Source organism: Tachysurus vachellii, chromosome 2, assembly GCF_030014155.1.
Source record: "Tachysurus vachellii isolate PV-2020 chromosome 2, HZAU_Pvac_v1, whole genome shotgun sequence".
NCBI classification, from domain to species: domain Eukaryota; kingdom Metazoa; phylum Chordata; class Actinopteri; order Siluriformes; family Bagridae; genus Tachysurus; species Tachysurus vachellii.
Genome location: NC_083461.1, coordinates 16,935,207 through 16,953,690, shown reverse-complemented (window position 1 = coordinate 16,953,690; position 18,484 = coordinate 16,935,207). Strand labels below are relative to the sequence as shown.

General features: G+C 36.3%; 2 protein-coding genes and 2 long non-coding RNA genes across 5 annotated transcripts; 2 read left to right on the top strand and 2 right to left on the bottom strand.

The window, feature by feature from the left end:
- Positions 1 to 417: 417 nt before the first annotated feature.
- On the bottom strand, positions 418 to 2,034 carry LOC132859732 (parvalbumin-2). Its single transcript, XM_060890625.1, has 4 exons — positions 1,974 to 2,034; positions 1,483 to 1,615; positions 1,276 to 1,385; positions 418 to 443 (listed from the first exon to the last, which is right to left on the bottom strand). Exons 1-4 carry the CDS (start codon positions 2,032 to 2,034, stop codon positions 418 to 420), a joined length of 330 nt encoding a protein of 109 aa, XP_060746608.1.
- A 1,812-nt stretch (positions 2,035 to 3,846) lies between these two features.
- On the bottom strand, positions 3,847 to 4,541 carry LOC132859727 (parvalbumin, thymic-like). The gene is made up of 4 exons (XM_060890612.1): positions 4,481 to 4,541; positions 4,174 to 4,306; positions 3,957 to 4,066; positions 3,847 to 3,875 (listed from the first exon to the last, which is right to left on the bottom strand). Exons 1-4 carry the CDS (start codon positions 4,539 to 4,541, stop codon positions 3,847 to 3,849), a joined length of 333 nt encoding a protein of 110 aa, XP_060746595.1.
- Positions 4,542 to 5,976: 1,435 nt separating this feature from the next.
- On the top strand, positions 5,977 to 11,725 carry LOC132859724 (uncharacterized). Of its 2 annotated transcripts, XR_009649757.1 has the most exons (5): positions 5,984 to 6,068; positions 7,593 to 7,775; positions 9,228 to 9,343; positions 9,549 to 9,608; positions 11,492 to 11,725. It is a non-coding gene; the product is annotated as an uncharacterized LOC132859724 (long non-coding RNA). The 2 variants fall into 2 exon arrangements; XR_009649758.1 differs by lacking the exon at positions 7,593 to 7,775 and having other exon boundaries at positions 5,977 to 6,068.
- A 130-nt stretch (positions 11,726 to 11,855) lies between these two features.
- LOC132839451 (uncharacterized) lies at positions 11,856 to 15,353 on the top strand. The gene is made up of 4 exons (XR_009647730.1): positions 11,856 to 12,567; positions 13,974 to 14,080; positions 14,264 to 14,312; positions 15,072 to 15,353. It is a non-coding gene; the product is annotated as an uncharacterized LOC132839451 (long non-coding RNA).
- Positions 15,354 to 18,484: the final 3,131 nt, after the last annotated feature.

Sequence of the window (18,484 nt, the reverse complement as noted above, 5' to 3'; positions counted from 1 at the left end):
ATGTGTCATGTACATTGGAAAAAACTGATTAAGTACTTGTTTCCATATTTATGTAACTGTTTTATATCTGTCTTTTATAAGATGTAAAATATAAAAATTGTATATCAGGCTAACCCATGCAAGATTATGTGTGTTAGATAATCAACAGATGACAGCAAAATTACACCAAATGCAAATTTATTTCATTGTCAAAAATGCAATGGCATTTTATATTTGCACAAGTTAGGCACTTTACATAATTACATACCTAACAAGCAATAAATGAGCAATAATTCGTTTGTAAGACTTTTATCTTGCAGTGAGGAGTTCTGAGTTGTCATAAATAAATACATATATAAAAAATTAATTAGGTATTGTACTTTTCTACAAAAGTATAGTACCTATTTCCAAAAAGAAAAAAAAGAAGTCCATGAGCACTTAAGCCTTCACAAGGGACGCAAACTCTGTTGAACAGAAAACATAAAGAAACAATTAATTAAACATACTTAGGTATATCGTGTCAGAATTAAATTTTATTAATAACCAGCTTTAAATTCTGAAATTTACAAATTCTGAAATTTATGTGGTATAATAATAAAACAATGACATTTAATTGTAGTTTTGCTCTGCTGGTCAGTAATATGTGGCACCAGTCCAATGAGAAGCATTAAATGTGTGCCTTTCATAGATATTTTTAGACTTTCGTGTAAGAACTAATACAAATAGTCTCAATAAATACACTAGACATTTGGTAACATTAAAGTACACAAAGTGGCAGTACCCTGGCAGTAGGTACTGAACATGTTCCAGTATGTAAAATAACAGTATCGACTTTCGGTTTTGCCAAAGCTTTAAAGTTAGTTTTGCAGGTTTGTATCAGTTATACATTATAAGCATTATAATCATTATAATTCATCATAATAGTCTTCTATTCATTACATTAAGATGAGCTATTCTGAATCTTTGTTGAAACTTTGTGAAGAATAAAAAATGTTCATCTGATTCTTAAATTCAATTTAATTCAGCTTCTTCCATTTAGCATATTCAGAACAAATTCACAAATTGCTCTCTATTATTCTATTGGAATATGTTACCGTTCATCTTCCTGAGTTGGGATAGTAGATAATAAACCCAGTGTTGTCATTTTATCATTTTAAGGTTACAAAATGTTTATTTTTTATTATTATTATTTTTTTGTAATTTATCATTTTAAATTTTTTTTTTATTAAAATGTATATTTTTTATTTTATTATTTTTACTTTCTATTGTAAATCTGTGTGAAATGTAATTGAATACCTTCAACTCCGATTTTGCCATCACCATCACTGTCACCAGCTGCAAGGAAGGCCTTGGTCTCAGCATCAGTCAGAGCTCTGGCACCAGCGGAGAAGTTCTGCAGGAACAGTCTGAAAAAAGAGAGCAAGGTTTTTCCAGACATAAAAATAGCATCATTAGCTATTACATTTAGTTGATTTATGCATTGCACAAAGTTTTGATTCTTACTTCAGCTCATCCTCCTCAATGAAGCCACTCTTGTCCTGGTCAATTACAAAGAAAGCCTTCTTAACTTCATCAGCAGATTTTGAAGACAGTCCAACCTTGGCAAAGAAGGTCTTGTAGTTGAAGCTATCAGCAGCTAGAAAAGTGAGAAATTCCACTTCTTAGTATTTTTACCTCTATTTTTTTGTCATCTAATAGCTTGTCTAAAACACTTCCAGTCAAATGAATGTTTCATATATTAATGTTTAAATTTAATGATTTCCTCTTTCATGACTGATCACAATTAAATTACTTTGCAGCATTGCAGTCTTTGATTAAAAAAAGGTTCCACATGGAAGTGTACAGGGTGATTTGGGGGAACCTTTAAATGTTGAGGCATAAATGTTGAGGTTTTTGTTTCAGACATAGATCCAGTTATTGGAAAGCTACCTCTGTTGACTATAAAGATCCCTAAAGGATTTTTTTCCCCTAAGACTGCAGTATAAACATCTTACCAGCGCAAGCGCTGATGGCTGCAGCCACATCCTCGTCCTTAAGAATTCCAGAGAAGGCCATTTTTAGATTTCTGCAAATCAACAAAAGTCAGCAAGGTCAATTTAATTGTCACAGTTAAAAGACATACACTTTACTTTTAGCAATTGCCCTGCAAACAATGCTGGCATAAACTACTATGGCTTGCACTGTAGCAAATTCAAGTCTAGAGCAACACTTAGAGTCTTCATCTGAGTCTGAACAGGGATTTGTACTGTTGCAGTGGCAAAAGAATCCTAATTATACATCACTTAAACATCACTGTACCCAGCATGATCTTCACACACATTGTTTATATAATTCCTGGAGACATATGAACGTTGTTGGACTAAACACAGATCTAAACATTTAAAATTTAACTGTAAATTCTTAAACTTGAACGCAATATTTCCTATCACAGCATGAATGAGAGAATCTTAGGCTAGCAAGCTCATCCTTTGGGCAGATAAAAATCCTTGATGAGATAATAGCTTAGAATAAAGAAGCCAGCCGTATCCCACAGAAGTAGATCCGTTTGAATCCACCAGCAAGTTTTTGATCCTCTTTTCGCAATTTGTATTCCATGGTGTTGAAAGATGGCGAGATGAGTGTGTAGTGATGGGCCTCACCTTTTGTGCTGCTGCTCTCTACAACAGATGTGGCAGATCTCATTGGCTGAGAGTACCTTCTCCCGCATTTATACCCTTGTCTCAAGCACTGTAACAGACACCCTATGCTTAGGTTGGCAATAGTTTAGAAAAAAATGTGTCCAGTAGTCATATAGGACTATTTATAGGTTTTCAAAATGGGTAATGTGCTGAAGTCTTTTGCGAAACACAATATTTCACCATGAGCTCCTGTTATGGAGGTGTCGGTTATTAATATTTATTCGGTTAATTCAAACACATTCATTTTTTACATTTTAATGAAATAATACAACATGAAACAATCACTGAAATAATAATCCAAACACACCAACTGACTCAAAACAAATAATGAATGTGGGCTAAATGCGTATAAAGAAATATGCTTTATATATAAATAAATTAAAATAAATTAAACTAATATGACTAATACAAAAACAACCCTTTTTTTTATTTCTGCAATCCAACCTATAATATTCATTATTCATTATTTCTTTGTGTCTCTGTGTCTGCAAGTGTAAATATTCCACATCACTAAATATGCACTCATAATATGATGAACAAGTTTAAACAAATAACTCCTAAATAGGCATGCGTGTTTCTGCCTGTAACTGAGCTTCTATATGTTTCATATTACAGGCATTTTCACTTTCTAACTTCTGTGTCAGATGGAAAGGACTGAAATGGATCTGTCTCCAGAATGGTCAAGAGATATGAGAGAAATTCATTATTGCTGTGTTATCACTTTTGCCTGGTGTGTGTGTGTGTGTGTGTGTGTGTGTGTGTGGGCACTATGACTCTCAAGGTCATTCCAAATGCTTTATTCCAAGGTCAGGGAAAAATCTCTCTCGACTGCAATCCAATACAATGTTTGAAAAACTCTGAGAAATGTTTTTTTATGTATGGCTGAAGACAAATTAAATTACAATGCCTCAAATAGAATTTAATAAAACCTCTTTAATTTGTTAACATGTCATAGATTTTCAAACCAAGCAGAACAGTGACATTGTAAAATATGTAACAAAGTACATGATCATTTCCTTGTATACATTATTATTGTTATAATAAAGTTATTATTAAATTGAGTATATAATATTATTATGGAAACTGATTATTAATAAAATTTATATAGGATTTAATATACATTTCCCATCTCAAAGTAAATGTTCATCAGTGTTTCTTTCTCCAGCGTTGTTGTTTGGCAGATCTGAGCTCAAGAATCATTCACAAGAGCCGAGAATTCTGGGGGAAGCAAATTTTATTATCACTTAAGATAAAAGTACAGGTTAGGGAGTATAAAATATAATAGTTATCTAAACCTACCTTCCCAGCCAATCTTTCCATCCCCATCCATATCTCCAGCCACAAGGAAGGCCTTCATCTCAGCTGCTGTGAGAGCACGTGCCCCCTTTGAGAAATTCTGCAGAAACAATCTACAATAAAAGCAAAAATCACTGAAATGTAAAAATAAGAAGCATTATTTGCTCAATTTAGTAGATGTTGAATTTGAGTTCATGATGAAAATGTAAATATACTCAACTGTAGCTCATCTTGCTCAATAAATCCACTTTTGTCTTGGTCAAGCATTCTAAAAACCTTCTCTATCTCAGACGGAGACTTCTTGGATAGACCCAGGGTTGCAAAAAATGTCTTTGGACTAAAGGAATCTTTTGCTGAAATATATACATTTTTAAATTAGAAATTCAGAACCACAAATGTAAAAAGTAATATGTAAACACATAGGATTGGCTATCTGTGTTTCTCAAGGTCTGATGATTGGTACACTAATAATTAGAAAAAAATGAAAACATTGCTAAAAGCTAATAGAAAAATGATGTTGGTCTTACCTTTGCAAGCATTTATGGCGGAAGAAATATCAGACGCAGCAAGAAAGTCTGTAAATGCCATCTTCAGTAAAGCAAGGTTAATTACTGAAGCTCTGTCTATGTGCTATATGGCAAGAGGAAGTATTGTGCTTGTTAGTATATGTCAGAAACCACCAGTGCCTCTGTGTCAACTGCACCTGAACCCTTTACACCACCTGACCTGTAACAGCACCGAACAACACAACAGACTAAACTGCTTTTAATAAAATGGTGGAAATGCAAGGTAATGTTGTCCCAGTTGATCATCCATGCAACAGTTTGAACCTAATGCATTATTATGTACTACTGAAGTTTGTAAACTTTAGAGATTTGAATTCAAGCTGTAACCACAAGGTTAAGTTGTAATACTTGAAATATGATATAATTGATTTGACTTCCTCAATGTGAAATTACAGTGTATAAAGATTAAGTGAAAGATAATCAGAAAATGTTACAATAATAATAGTTGCATAGATGTGTATCCAGGTAGTGGTCATGTTCAGAAGGAACCAATCACATTCAATCTCATGCTAAAAGCAATTATTATACAGCTGCCATCAATGAGTTGATTCTCAATAATCCCCAAAAAGGGTCAATTGTTTCTGATGATATTATTCACCTCTTCTTGACAATTAAACAGTGCTTTAACAAAGTATTTCTAGTTAATTTTTACCCTAAAAAGGTTTCTGGTTATTCACTTTATTTGCATACATCGAGGATGGAAAAAGTTCTGACATCTGACACTGATTTGTGGTTTATTCATTTAAAGCTGAACGTTTTTATAAACATCCTGTTATTGCTAAGTTGTCAAGACAGGGATTTTCAGTACACTAAGATGACTTTATCAGTCAGCACAGGGACTCTCTTTGTGTCTTAAGAGTGTATAATTATAGTAATGAAATATGGTATATATGTATATGTCTATATAGTCAATTTTGTCCCCATCCACTGCACTACAGGAAGGATTCTGTTAGCAATTTTAACCCTGTTACATATCTTGATTGCATCAGACATTGTAAACTGTAAACTCCAGAAGCTGCTAACATTTAATCCATATATCTTCATACAGTACTATATCATTTTATATCTCTTCATCTCTTCTCTGAGCCTTCACTTGCTTTCTCAAGTCAAGTTAAGAGATTCTGTCCCTTTGCACTTATAATGTATATTTGGATCCTATACTTTGTGTATATGTAACATGAGCGTGCGTGTACGTCTGCATGTGCAACAGGTGACGTGAGCTCCTTTTCCTCCACAGGCTCTTTTCCTCAGGATGGACGCTTGCACGCTGGTGTGTGCTGCCAGCCCGCAATGACAAAAACATCCTCCCAGCCTGCTACCTGCCCCTGTGGCCTTGTTCCTCTCCATACACATTCTCTTGTTTGCAGGAAGGCCAGGTTTCCTGTGTGACAGGGATTGGTGGGGGCTGGAGTCCATATTTTGTCTTACACACTTAGTTTCACATCTTTTGTTCTCAACTTCAATGCTTATATACACAGGTGGTTTTCAACAAACTCAGCTGCATGTGATTGTACACTGGGTCTATTCATTCACATGACTGTGTCTTATGGTGAGTAAAGAGACAGTTTTACAATTATAACTGTTTACTGCAGGGGTCTTATCCATTAAACTTGTGTCACCTCTAGCCAAACTGGAGTAAGCCTATTTTCTTGGTCTTCAGTGGACTATTATATAGTTTCTCTTTAGCTAGAATAAAAACATTTAATAGACATTCACAGATAAGATTTATTTAGGTTTATTTTTGTAGTGGTGTGATATTGCTATGTGAAAACATATAGTGACATTTTGTTCTATGTTGTACTGAGTTTATCAAAGTGATTATCTCTTACATCAAATCCATGTTGGTATATTTGTATGTTCTTTATGGATGTAAATCCAGTTCAAATTGGAGGTTTATGATTTAACTGAGTGTCTGATTGATATATTGATGGTGATTAATGAACTATAGGCTTTGTATAATAATCTTTTTCTAAGAACTGGTAGGAAGCCGATGCATCACTTCATAATGTGTGGACACATGTATGGGTTCAGTTTATCAAAATTATTAACACTGTTATTTCATTTATGTCAGAATATTAGATAGTGTTTAATACAACTAAAGCTTCAAAGCCATGGTTTCAATTGAACACATATATTATATTGAATCAGTACCAATATACAAATATTCTGACTATTAGTTAATAATTTTTGGTTAATATCATGGACAAGGCTTTTCTTTCTTTCTTTCTTTCTTTCTTTCTTTCTTTCTTTCTTTCTTTCTGAAGCATTTTCATGACAGCTTTAGGAATATGTACAAATAAACATATTTGTACATATTTCAGTGCACTGATATGAAAGTGTTGTGTTAAAATAACTGTTTCCTCTTATTCCCACACATATTCATGATATCTCTGAAACATTCTCTGTAATCCAACCACTAATCTTCTCTTGATGGATCTATACCATTTACACTGTACAGGACATTTGCTTGCACTTGATGTTTTAATGGGATTGTCATTAGGCAGTTTGACCAAAGCAGTTTTTGTGTTATCTAACAAATCGTGTTTAACATGCTCTACTCATTAGGAAAGGATCTTCACTATTCCCAAGGTCTGAGACCGTGATCCCTGTTCTCTAGGGCTCAATTACAGCTCTGGCTATTTCCAGCTAACCAGCTATGATGGAAGCATGTCAGCAGGACTCTTGGGTTTAGCCCAAACAGGGTGCTCAGTTTTTTTTTTTTTGTTCTTCAACTCTGACATCTGTCATTCAAAACCCTATTGCATTTGTGAGTATAGATCAAACCCCTGAGATCACTAAATGTAAATCATAAAGTGCACATAAAATTGGTTATCATAATTTTCTTTTTTAATTTTCTCTCCTGTTATATTATCAAAAAGAGATGAAACAAATCATGCATCTGAGTGCATATGCAATCACTTCTTCTCTCATTTGTCCTATTTGTTATGAGAAGATCCCACAGAGACACTGCTGTTCATTCTATCAGAATTTTCGAGCCTTTAACATGCTCCACAATGCAGCACAGTGCTTCATATGATGGTCTCAGACTGGGCTGTTGTGTAATATCTTGCAGTCACACACTTTCTCCAGCACATGGTTTACCAGAGATGGTCAACCTCAGCTTGTGGATCGGGTATCCTCTACCTCGGCAACAATCTGTTGGCACCTTTACACAGGCAGAAAATAGAGAAACCAGCACACGGGGCAATTTCCTGTCTTCCCTCTTCCATGTTGGATTTTAAAATAGATCTTTTAGGTGAGTTCTCTAAATCCTAAAAATGAGTAGGCATTACACAAGTATAGTCTTAAAAGAGAATTCTGAAGAAATGTTGTGATCTAGTTTGGGAAACCCTTTGAAAATTGCTCCATTTTAAGTGGCCAAGTAGATTTAGTGGACAAGGTGTTGACAATTCTGGGTGTTAAATGTGACAGCAAATGCAAACTCGAGAGACTGCAGCCACTGAAGCTCTACATAGCACCTGGTTGTGACAGTTAAATAGCTTTTACCTTTATTGAATCTTTGTGGTTATAGCTTTGAGAATTGTATTAATGTATTTTTATTTTGAAATTCTTGACTGATTTTAGACTCTGGTTGTAATAAATCATTGCTTTGATGTCTGATCTGGGACAAATACTTGCTAATGAGCCTGTAGACAAAGTTACCAATAATACACCTGACTGGATCAGTGTGTTCTGAATTGAAATATAGAGTGTGCAACTGGAGTAGGGTCCTACCCAGTGTGCCAGTTGGGGTTTCCCTGAGCAGACACTGGTCTCTCTATGGGCTTACGGCATGTGCTGGACAGACTTGATCCTTAACACTTGATCCTTCCTGCTTGACTATCAAACCTCATTTTTACATTTCAGCTTATTAAGCTTTGTCATCTCATTTATCATAGATGAAAATTCCTAGTTGTGAAAGGTGGTGAAAGGGAAATGGGGGAACTAAAGCTGAAACAGTTCTTTGTTGGCTCTGTCTCTGCCCATGTGAGTGAGATGTCTGCCAGGCTTGCCTGGTCTTTTTAATGACCATGTTAACTCATCCCATCTGTAAACACTGCAGAGAAAAGGAAACACATTAAATTCCTCACAGCTGTCCAGCTCTCATGGGGGTCACAGAGAACAGGACAAGTGCGTAACTGCCGTCAACGGTGCTCGTTTTACAATTCTAGTGATTCTGATTAACTATTACTGCTGAATATTTCACATAAAAATGTATTAAAACTAAAATACAACTAAAAGTGTAAATTAAATGTCTTCATTTGAGACATCTAGCATCTAACATAAGTTTATATTAAAAACTTTGACACAAATTGCCTGAAGTTTAATATCCATGCTTCTACTCTAAAATCCTTTAAGGATTCTTAAAAAGATCCTAGTTGCTTCAGTTCTGTAGTGTAGAATAGATGCTTTTCTGCTTACTGTGGTTATAGTAAGTGGATATTTGAGTGACTGTAACCTTCCTGTCAGTTCAAACTAGTCACCAATATATATTGGTTGGTATTTATTTTATGCAATATTCTGCATTTCTGAAATACTGAACTGGTATCAACAACTATTAAATCTACAGGTGGACATTCTCCAAACTGTTGCCACAAAGTTGGAATCTAGTATGTCTTTGTAGGCTGTAGCATTACAATTTCCCTTTACTGGAAATTAGAGACTACTCCTAAGCTGTTCTGGTGTGATGCCTCTCTACACAAAGCAGGGTCCAGGAAGACATGGATTGACAAGGATGGCATGGAAGAACTTCAGTGGCCTACATTCAGCACTGCCCACAACTACACTGAACCTCTGAACCACTGATCACTAACTATATGTCAGGTATCTCCACACCAAACACAATAATGTTCTTACCGCTGAACATATATCTGTACTAGGATTTTCAAAAAGTACATATAAGCTTGTTTCTTTGTTCTCTGTGTTTCCTGTAAGCTGACCCTTACACAATCCAATCAGACACTAGAAAATCAAGTATCATAAACCCATTTTGCATTATTTTTCTTGTCTCTTTCTTTGTCCTTCATAGGAGAATTCCGGTGTGGACTTGTGTGGATCTGCACTATTTAATTTTTCAGCATTACCTGGGGTAATGAATGTTTTCTATTTATAGTCACATGGTTGTTGTTGATCATTTTACTCATAAACCCATTTGCTTTTATGGGTATTGTAGTAAAAAATATATTACTGACATCCTTCCAGTAATTGATTTAAAACACCCTATCTGTATTTTATTTGAATTTGTTGACTCAAAATCATAAACCAGTTTTATCAGGTTAGCCATGTGAGCCATAGTACCAGGAAAAGCAGAAACATATAGAGTGTAAGGAGCCTCGCTCGGATTCGTTCTCAGAGGACAGCCACCCCTTATTTAGACTGTTCAGATGTTCATTGGCAGAGTCTGTGCCAACTCAGCCTGATCTCATTTCTAAATCCTAAGCCTGGTTGGCTTAGGACTGAACATCAAAAGTACATTAACAATTCACATTTGATGCTCTCTGCAATCTCAGATTCACTTTTGCCACTTTTGAATTTAGATTTTTTTTTAATTTCATGAAATTTATTGAACATGATTCAAGTTATTGATTTAAATACACTCATAGGTAAATGTAGTGTATTTAAGGTTTATTATATACGTATTCAATTATGGTTACACTTGCAGTTTTCACTGTCTATACAGCTCTGACGTATAGGCTACCCTCTTGACGTTTCCAAAAAAAGGTGTCAGTAGTTGAAGGGGATATCTCGTTCATGTCCCGTATTCAGAATGCAGTGAGGCACCAGACGAGCAGGGCTGGGGTAGTGGTACACAGCTCTCAGCACCACTGGCTCTATTTTGCATGCTCAGAATAAGCCCAATAGCATCCAATTACACAGCTCTCATGAATTGTTTGGTGTCAACTGTTGGAGGGATATGATGATTCTGCTCTTCTTGTGTAAAAAGATATATCGAAGTTCCTGTCTCCTTTTTTTGTGAGCATATTTTGTTTGTGTGCTCAATTGGTGGTGACAGCAATTGAAACAGAATTAAAATAATGAGGCTTTCCCCTTTTTGGTGGTAGGGTCACTTTGCTTTTAAAGCTTCTACTTTGCCCATGACATCCTCACATGATCCTGTGTCACTCATGTTGCAAAACCTTCTGGGATCGGTGCACTTGGTTACAGTATGCTGGTTTTTGCTGTATGTCATTGATGAGGTGTAGGAGTATAGTGCACCAGGTGGAAATCTGGAACATGTGAAAACAATTCATGAGAACAGTGTAATTGGATAGGTTATGATAGTGAAAATAGCTACTGTAGGTTAGTGGAGAAGGCCGGACTATTTGAATTGCCACATTAAAGATTTGGCTCTGGTTTCATTCTCTTAAAGAGGACTGATATAAGTGTGTGTGTGTGTGTGTGTGTGTGTGTGTGTGTGTGTGTGTGTGTGTGTGTGTGTGTGTGTATGTGTGTGTGTGTGTGTGTGTGGATTTAGGATTTTATTGGGACACATTTTAACCTCTAGGGTTAATATGCATACATCAGTAGACCATCAGTAGGTGTCCATATCAGGTGTTAAAAGGTCACAAATGATGAAGAAGGAGATGAGGTGTGGCATACAACTCTTAGATAGAATAAAATTATTATTAATCAGTACCAGAGCTTGCTACAACTGAAGTGCAAAAGCTTTACATTTGCTATGGTAGATGAAACTGTGAAAAATGCTCAATTTAACATCAGAGTGGTTTCAGGAGAGTCAGGATTATAATAATAATAGCTGATTTATTATGATGGCTTTTTATTTTAATCTGCCTATATTTTTGAAGCATGTGGTCTACCTTAGCAGAAGATATTTATTTATTATGTAATAATAAGTCATTCATGGAACGTCTTAAATTTCAGATTTTCTCCCACCCCCACACCCCCCACCTCTCTCTCTCGCTCTCTCTCTCTCTCTCTCTCTCTCTCTCTCTCTCTCTCTCTTCCTTTTAGGGATAATTTTCTCAACAGAATTTTGCCCACTCTACAGTATATGCCAAGTCAAGTGGAAAAAGTGTCAAATGTCTGTCCATTCATCTTCATCAAGGGGTCCTCTGTGAAACCAGACAGGAACAAACCATAGAAACCCAACTGCAAGGAAATATGAGCCCCGTCTTCCTTCTCACCATGTGCCTGAATGAGATACCACATGCAATTTTATTCAGTGTAGATCTGTGAGCAAACATATGTGTCTGAGTGTGAGTGAGAGTGAGTGTGTGTGTGTGTGTGTTTGTGTGTGTGTGTGTGTGTGTGTGTGTGTGTGTGTGTGTGTGTGTGTGTGTGTGTGTGTGTGTGAGCAAACATGCGCTGTCCACAGGGAACAATATCCTGGTGCTGATGAGTGTGACGAGGAAAACTCCAGCATCAGTGATTTTGTTGCCAGAGGAGCGTCACAACCACTATGACCATCCTCTCAGCACAACATAGTGCTGATGATCATTCTGCATATAAACCAAGACACATAAATAATAGCTTCGTCCACATCATCCATACAGATAACAGAAAGAAGCTTCCTTTTACATGACCACTAGTGGGCACTACAGTACTTATGCTGTACTCTCACTGATGGTCTCAAGAGGGCATCGATGTTCACTACAAAACTGTGTTTTAGCACCCTTAATAATGTCTATTCTTTACAGTCTGATGGGATGCTTTCCTGATATGCATATTGGCTGCATTTCATACAATGCATCTGTCCTTTTATTAACTAGCATTCTGTGTTGGCTCAAGTTTTGAGCTATGATATTTCACCATTGTGCATTAAGACCCCATTTAGCCTATGAATTTCACATTTTAAATGAAACTATGAGATTGTAAATACCAGTTCTTCCAGTAATATAAAAATAAATAATGTGTGGGAAACACTCTGATCAGCCATAACATTAAATCCACTTGTCTAATATTGTGTCAGTCATCTTTTGTGTCATCAGATCAGCTCGGATCCACTGAGGGAGGCATGGAATTTACAAAACCTCCGAAGGTGTGCTGTGGTATATGGCACCAAGATGTAACCAGCAGTCCTTCACGTTGTAAGTATGGTTACATGGATCAGATATGTTTGTCCTGCACATCCCACAGATGCTCACTCAGATTGAGATCTGTAGAATTTAGAGACAACGTCAACACCTGAAACTTTTTGTCATGTTCAAACCAGTCTTGAACAACTGTTGCACTGTAGCACAGAGCATTATCCTGAAACAGGTCACTGTCACATACTTGGCCTGCAGCAATGTTTAGATAGCTGGTACATGTGAACATGTAACATCCACATGAATGCCATGACCCAAGGTTTCTGAGCAATACTGTGCCCAGTGCATCTCACTCCCTGCACCAGCTTGACGACTTTCCATAATGCATCATGGTGTCTTCTGTTCCCCAGGCAACTGATGCACATGTAATTGGCCATTTATATGATGTAAAAGAAAACCTGATTCATCAGACTAGGATACCTTTTCAAGTTGCTCCATGGTCCAGTTCTGATGCTCACATGTCCATTGTAGTTGCTTCTGTAGTAGACAGGGGTCAGCATGGGCACTCAGATCAGTCTTTGGCTATGCAGCTGCAATGTATTATGTCTCCTGAGACCTTAATATCTTAGAAAGCATGAACTTTTTCATCAATGTGTGCTTCAGTAACTTTCCTGTGGCAGACTATGTGCATGAATGAGCCTTGGGCACCCATTAATACTGAACACATTTTAAAAAAGCAAAGAAACCAATGGAGAGCAAACAACCAGGCAGATATCATAAGTGATATGAAAGTCTGGCTTACTTGTATTTAACTTTTATTAACCATTATTTGTCAGTACTAAGCCTCTAGAGCAGTAGAAAGATAAATATGTATACACAAGCAGTTTAACTGCTCAGCCTAATGAATTGCTAAACACTGACAACATTAAAAACTTTCTGCTATACCCAGTGAGACTGTTCAAGCCTGGATAAATCAATCTTGTGATTTAAATTGCAGTTAGCTTACTAGAGAGACACATAATGCAGGGCAATAAAAAAGCAGGAACAGAAAACAGATCAATTACAGGTTTAGCAAGTATTTTATAAACAAAATTTTAAGATTTAATTTGCAATTATAATAATTCTATTATAATTTGTCTCTTGAAATACGGGAAGGGGCTTGAAATAAAATCGGGCAACCAGTATCACACCCCTATTACATTGCCTTGTATAAATTTTCACCCCTTGGATATTTCCATATTTATAGTGTTGCTACTAGGAATTAAAATGGATTAATCTGGATTTAATATCATGAACATTCACAAAATATCAAAGTTGGACAGAAATAATAAATTATTCATGTAACACACATTTTTGCCAAGTCCCCAACATTACTCTAACATGACAACTGAACTCCAAATTTAATAGGATTTAATATGTCTCTTTTATAAAGTACATTGCTCATGCTATGGTTTTTCTGTGAACAGCTTCTGCCACCTGAGCTGTGGATCGCTTCAGTTTCTTCAGTGTTTATTTGGGCCGCTTGGAGTAGATTCATGACATATAATCCCAATTAAATCTATTTCAGTTCCAGGTAATAGTCTCTTTTTTACCTTAAAAAACAAACATGTACTAAATACATTACAAGGCATTATTAACAGTAGTCAATCTTTTACTATACATAACTATCCCATCCATAGACTGAAATGGAACACCAGTGATGGACCAGCACTTACTGTAGTTAAAATCCAGTGTACAATCTCGTTAATGTTTGCAGGTCATATACAGGACTACTGCTACAAAGTTTGCTAATAAATTAATCAGAGGTAAGATATCTGAATTGCTGCTTAGGCATTGCTGCAATTAGCAAAGAAAACAGGCTAAGAGCTCATCAACAAATCCTAGTAGCACACTGTTAGCTATAGCATCCACCATATTGATGCTGATTTTATACATTTATAAATGTGAGTAGATGCTTTGAACTGAAATAGAAATAAAAGGAGTTGGAGACAGTTCGAGTCCTGCTCAGTGTACAGTCATTGATGAGCGAAGTAGAAACCTAGGGTTTGTACCCAGTACTTAGATAAATAAAATAAATAAAAATGCATAGAAAATGTAATAAAATATATATATATAATAAAATACAGACATTAAATAAAAATGCAATGAGCAAAGAACAATTTTTATTCTTGAAATTGTAATTAATTAAGAGTACACGAAAATATTAAAACTACACACAAGTGTAGTGTATATATATATATAAGTGTATATATATATATATATATATATATATATATATATATATATATATATATATATATATATATATATATATACACACACACGTATATATATATATATATCCCCAAATAATATTTACGTACACAATTCCTCAAGTATTTTCAAGCACTACCTTCACCAGTTAGGGAAGAATCCAGAGGTTGAATTAGTTTAGCTGAGTGCTACTGTAGCAGCTTTTCTAGCTTGTTTGTTAACTGTTAAGACTGTTAATGTATGAGAGCAGTTGTTTGGAACACTCCTTACAGTTTCACTCTGTGTGTGTGTGTGTGTGTGTGTGTTTGTAGGGCGTGGGGAGTTGGAAGAAGTGGAAGCTAAAGACACCTGTTAGGCAAAGAGATGTTAATCCACATGATAGAAGCACATGAGATTAGGTCTGCCTGCCCAGAAAGCCTCTATGTTCACACACTGATGATGACGATGTATGTGTGTGTGTGTGTGTGTGTGTGTGTGTGTGTGTGTGTGTGTGTGTGATGTGTGTGTATGTGATCAATTCTCCACTCACTTCTCTCTGAAGAGGCATCATAAAATCTTTATCTTCTAGTACAGATTCTTTTTAGGCATATGTACATTTGTGTGTGTCTGTGTGTGTATTGCTACTCTGACTTCGTCACAGCACCAATTGAGTCATCTTTCTGTATGCTGTCTGAGTCACCCATTTCAGGGTTGCCTAGTGACCATGGCAGGGGAAAATGTTTCCTTTTGCGTAGTTGCTGATGCTTGGTACCAATATTTATACAAGATCTTTGCCGAGAGAACAGAAGAAAACCATAGATGCTCTTTGACAGGATGAGTGTTCTTCCATAGAGGAAAAAAAGTACTTACTGACTAATTTTGTAATTTTCTGGCTTTTGAGAGTTACTTAATCTGGTCCTTGGTGCTTAATGGAAGTAGTGTTGACCAGAAGAGGATTTGCAATACAATCTCTCAGGAGGTCACTGGGCACTAATTACTGATAAATTCTGGTAGCTTGAAATGCGTTAAGCCTCTGTTGAGTGTCCCCAAGACAGACTGGATCAGCATTTCGACCTATAGAACCAAGCCACACCAGTAATGACCTTATGTGGCTATTGTTTTTGCACCAGTGAGCACATCAGTTATTCTACACAGCCAACTGTGTCCTAAATATTTTTAAGTGATTTCACCCCTTAGCATGCACTTGCCTAACAAACCTGTGTACCCTTTGAGATTTCATTGTAAAATGAAGTCTTTGTATTTAGACCACAGCAATACTCTGATAGTATTGCCAACATGCTAAAATAAATAAATAAATAAAAATAACTATTCCATAAGACAAATTTCTCACTTCTAGTCAGATATATGTATGTACTAGATATTCTCGATACTCTTATAGTGTAAATTCTTTGTGGTTTGCCCAGCATACTAAACATTTATATAATTTACATATACCTTGATTTATACATATAATCGTCCCCAACAGACTTTTCTACAAAGACCCACTTAACCACAGCACATGCACAGGGTTTGCTATGTGGTATAAAGCTTCTGATAATTATCTACAGCACATAGCCAATGGGCTTCTGAATATTTTAAATAAGTGTGTGGTAACTGGACAACGCATTTTTTTTAAGTGGAAAGAAGGACAGAGAAAGAGAGAGAGAGAGAGAGAGAGAGAGAGAGAGAGAGAGAGAGAGAGAGAGAGAGAGAGAGAGAGAGATGCTTTAATGATTTTAGTTGATGCACTTCACGGTCATCCAGCTTAGGCCTGCTGACATAACAGACCATTATTATTTTCCTCTCATTTGGGTTACTTCTGGCTCATGGAAAAAGTGACTTATCTTCCTCATCCACCTTTTATGACGGTGCATGTGGCAGGCTTTAATGCCTTGGTTCCTGGCTGATCTCTTGTCCTCTGAGAGCAGAAGAGGTGTAATGATGTCAGAGGCAGTATGACATCAATGAGTGGACCATTGAGCATCTGTTATCGTCAGAGTCATAACAGTCCAGCAATTTATTGTTGCACTCGGCTGCACAGGATAAATCAGTGGTTCTTTTAGTGTCGACTATTATGATTTAACTTTTTTTTAACAATTATTTTGTTTTAACATTAAAGCATGATTTAAAAAAACAACATCATTTTGAACAGTCAGTGAGTTTGTGAGCACTTTTTATCTGCTTGCCTACACTTCTCTCTTAGGTGAAAAGTACAGGTGTAAGGCACACTTGTAGGAAGGGACCAGTATTTGGTTAGCTATTTTTAGTCTTGCCCTTGAAGCAAGCCAGCTGTGTACTTTTGCTCCTGACAGAGACGTCTAAACTTTAATTGTGTGTTTTTTCCTAAGTAAGTTATAAAATATTTGCTCAATGCTTTATTCTTGCTCTTAAGACAAAAACGGTTTTTACACATCATTTACATTTTTCTTGCCACAGACACTGGAAAATAACACTTAAAGATTTGCCAATGAGTAACTTGCTTACCAGAGATTATGGGAGGTACTTAAGACTCCTGCAAACAGAACATGCAAATCAGAAACTCTTTCATATTCGCTCGCTTCAGAAATACAGAAAATGCAATTATGTAAATTCTTTAGCCTTAAGTAACTAGATGGATGGAAGAGGCTTGTGGAAGATTGGTGTTTATCTACATGCGCATGCACTGTACGCGTATGTCTACTATTCTTGACCTGTTGCCTGAGCACTGTATCAGTACCAGAGCAACCATGAATAAACCGTGTACTTGCATAAGACATGTTTCCATAGTCTCAGCAGCCAGACTAGTCTAGATTAAAAAGAGCAGACTAAGACTGGGAAGCCTTGGCAACAATTTGAATGTTCAAACTGTGCACACCAAGGACATCTTTGTGTATGTATGTATATGTATGTGTGTGTGTGTGTGTGTGTGTGTGTATGTGTGTGTGTGTGTGTGTGTGTGTGTTTATGAGGGGGTAGGGGAACTGGACTGATAGCCTGTGAGAGCTCAGCAGGTGTGCACTACACATTTACCCCAGAAACATCCTTGAAATGCTCTTTGCGGTACACATCGTGCTACACTTTATTAGAATGAGGACATCTTTAATACGCACAACTCCTCTACTCTACAACTCATGGTCTCTACTAAGTGAAAGACACTTATGATAATTATGTTTTAAAATTTGCTTTACTCTAAACGAGTTTACTGCTTACTTTGTAAATATACAGTAGCCTATATATGTATACCGTGTAGGTTTCACGTTGACTTTAAAGGTAACATCAAACAAGAATGTCTATATTTGATTTCCTAATGTTTGATTAACACTTAAAGTGTATTAACAGGGTGGCTCCCATACATCCTGTTTTACAGCTTTTGCGAAGGCAACTTGTGTGTAAAAGTAATAAGAAGCCTTCATTCCTTTTTTTGCTCTGAATTTGAAATTCAAAGGGGATTTAAAGCTAATGCTAATGTAGTAGATAACTGCAGTAATGCTTCTAGTGTGAGTTTGCTTAAGGCAGAAACCATGGAATGAGCCATTTTACAACTATTTAATTCCTTACAGCTTTTGTACACACACACACACACACACACACACACACACACACACACACACACACACACACACACACACCTATAACTCATATTGCCTTAAGTAATTTGCCTAATTATTTTTGGCAATAATTTGCCAAAAATATTCAAATTTATAACCGTTTCCTCGTGCGCTCGCGACATACGCGCGCGCCCCTGGCAGCTATTGGACACCTCCCG

Coding starts and splice junctions, on each gene's coding strand:
- LOC132859732 (XM_060890625.1), bottom strand. CDS start 2,034: ATGGCCTTCTCTGGAATTCTTAAGGACGAGGATGTGGCTGCAGCCATC. Junction 1,616..1,973: donor AGCCATCAGCGCTTGCGCTG/GTAAGATGTTTA, acceptor TCACTTTTCTAG/CTGCTGATAGCTTCAACTAC. Junction 444..1,275: donor TGGCAAAATCGGAGTTGAAG/GTATTCAATTAC, acceptor TCTGTTCAACAG/AGTTTGCGTCCCTTGTGAAG.
- LOC132859727 (XM_060890612.1), bottom strand. CDS start 4,541: ATGGCATTTACAGACTTTCTTGCTGCGTCTGATATTTCTTCCGCCATA. Junction 4,307..4,480: donor CGCCATAAATGCTTGCAAAG/GTAAGACCAACA, acceptor TATATATTTCAG/CAAAAGATTCCTTTAGTCCA. Junction 4,067..4,173: donor ATTGAGCAAGATGAGCTACA/GTTGAGTATATT, acceptor CTTTTATTGTAG/ATTGTTTCTGCAGAATTTCT.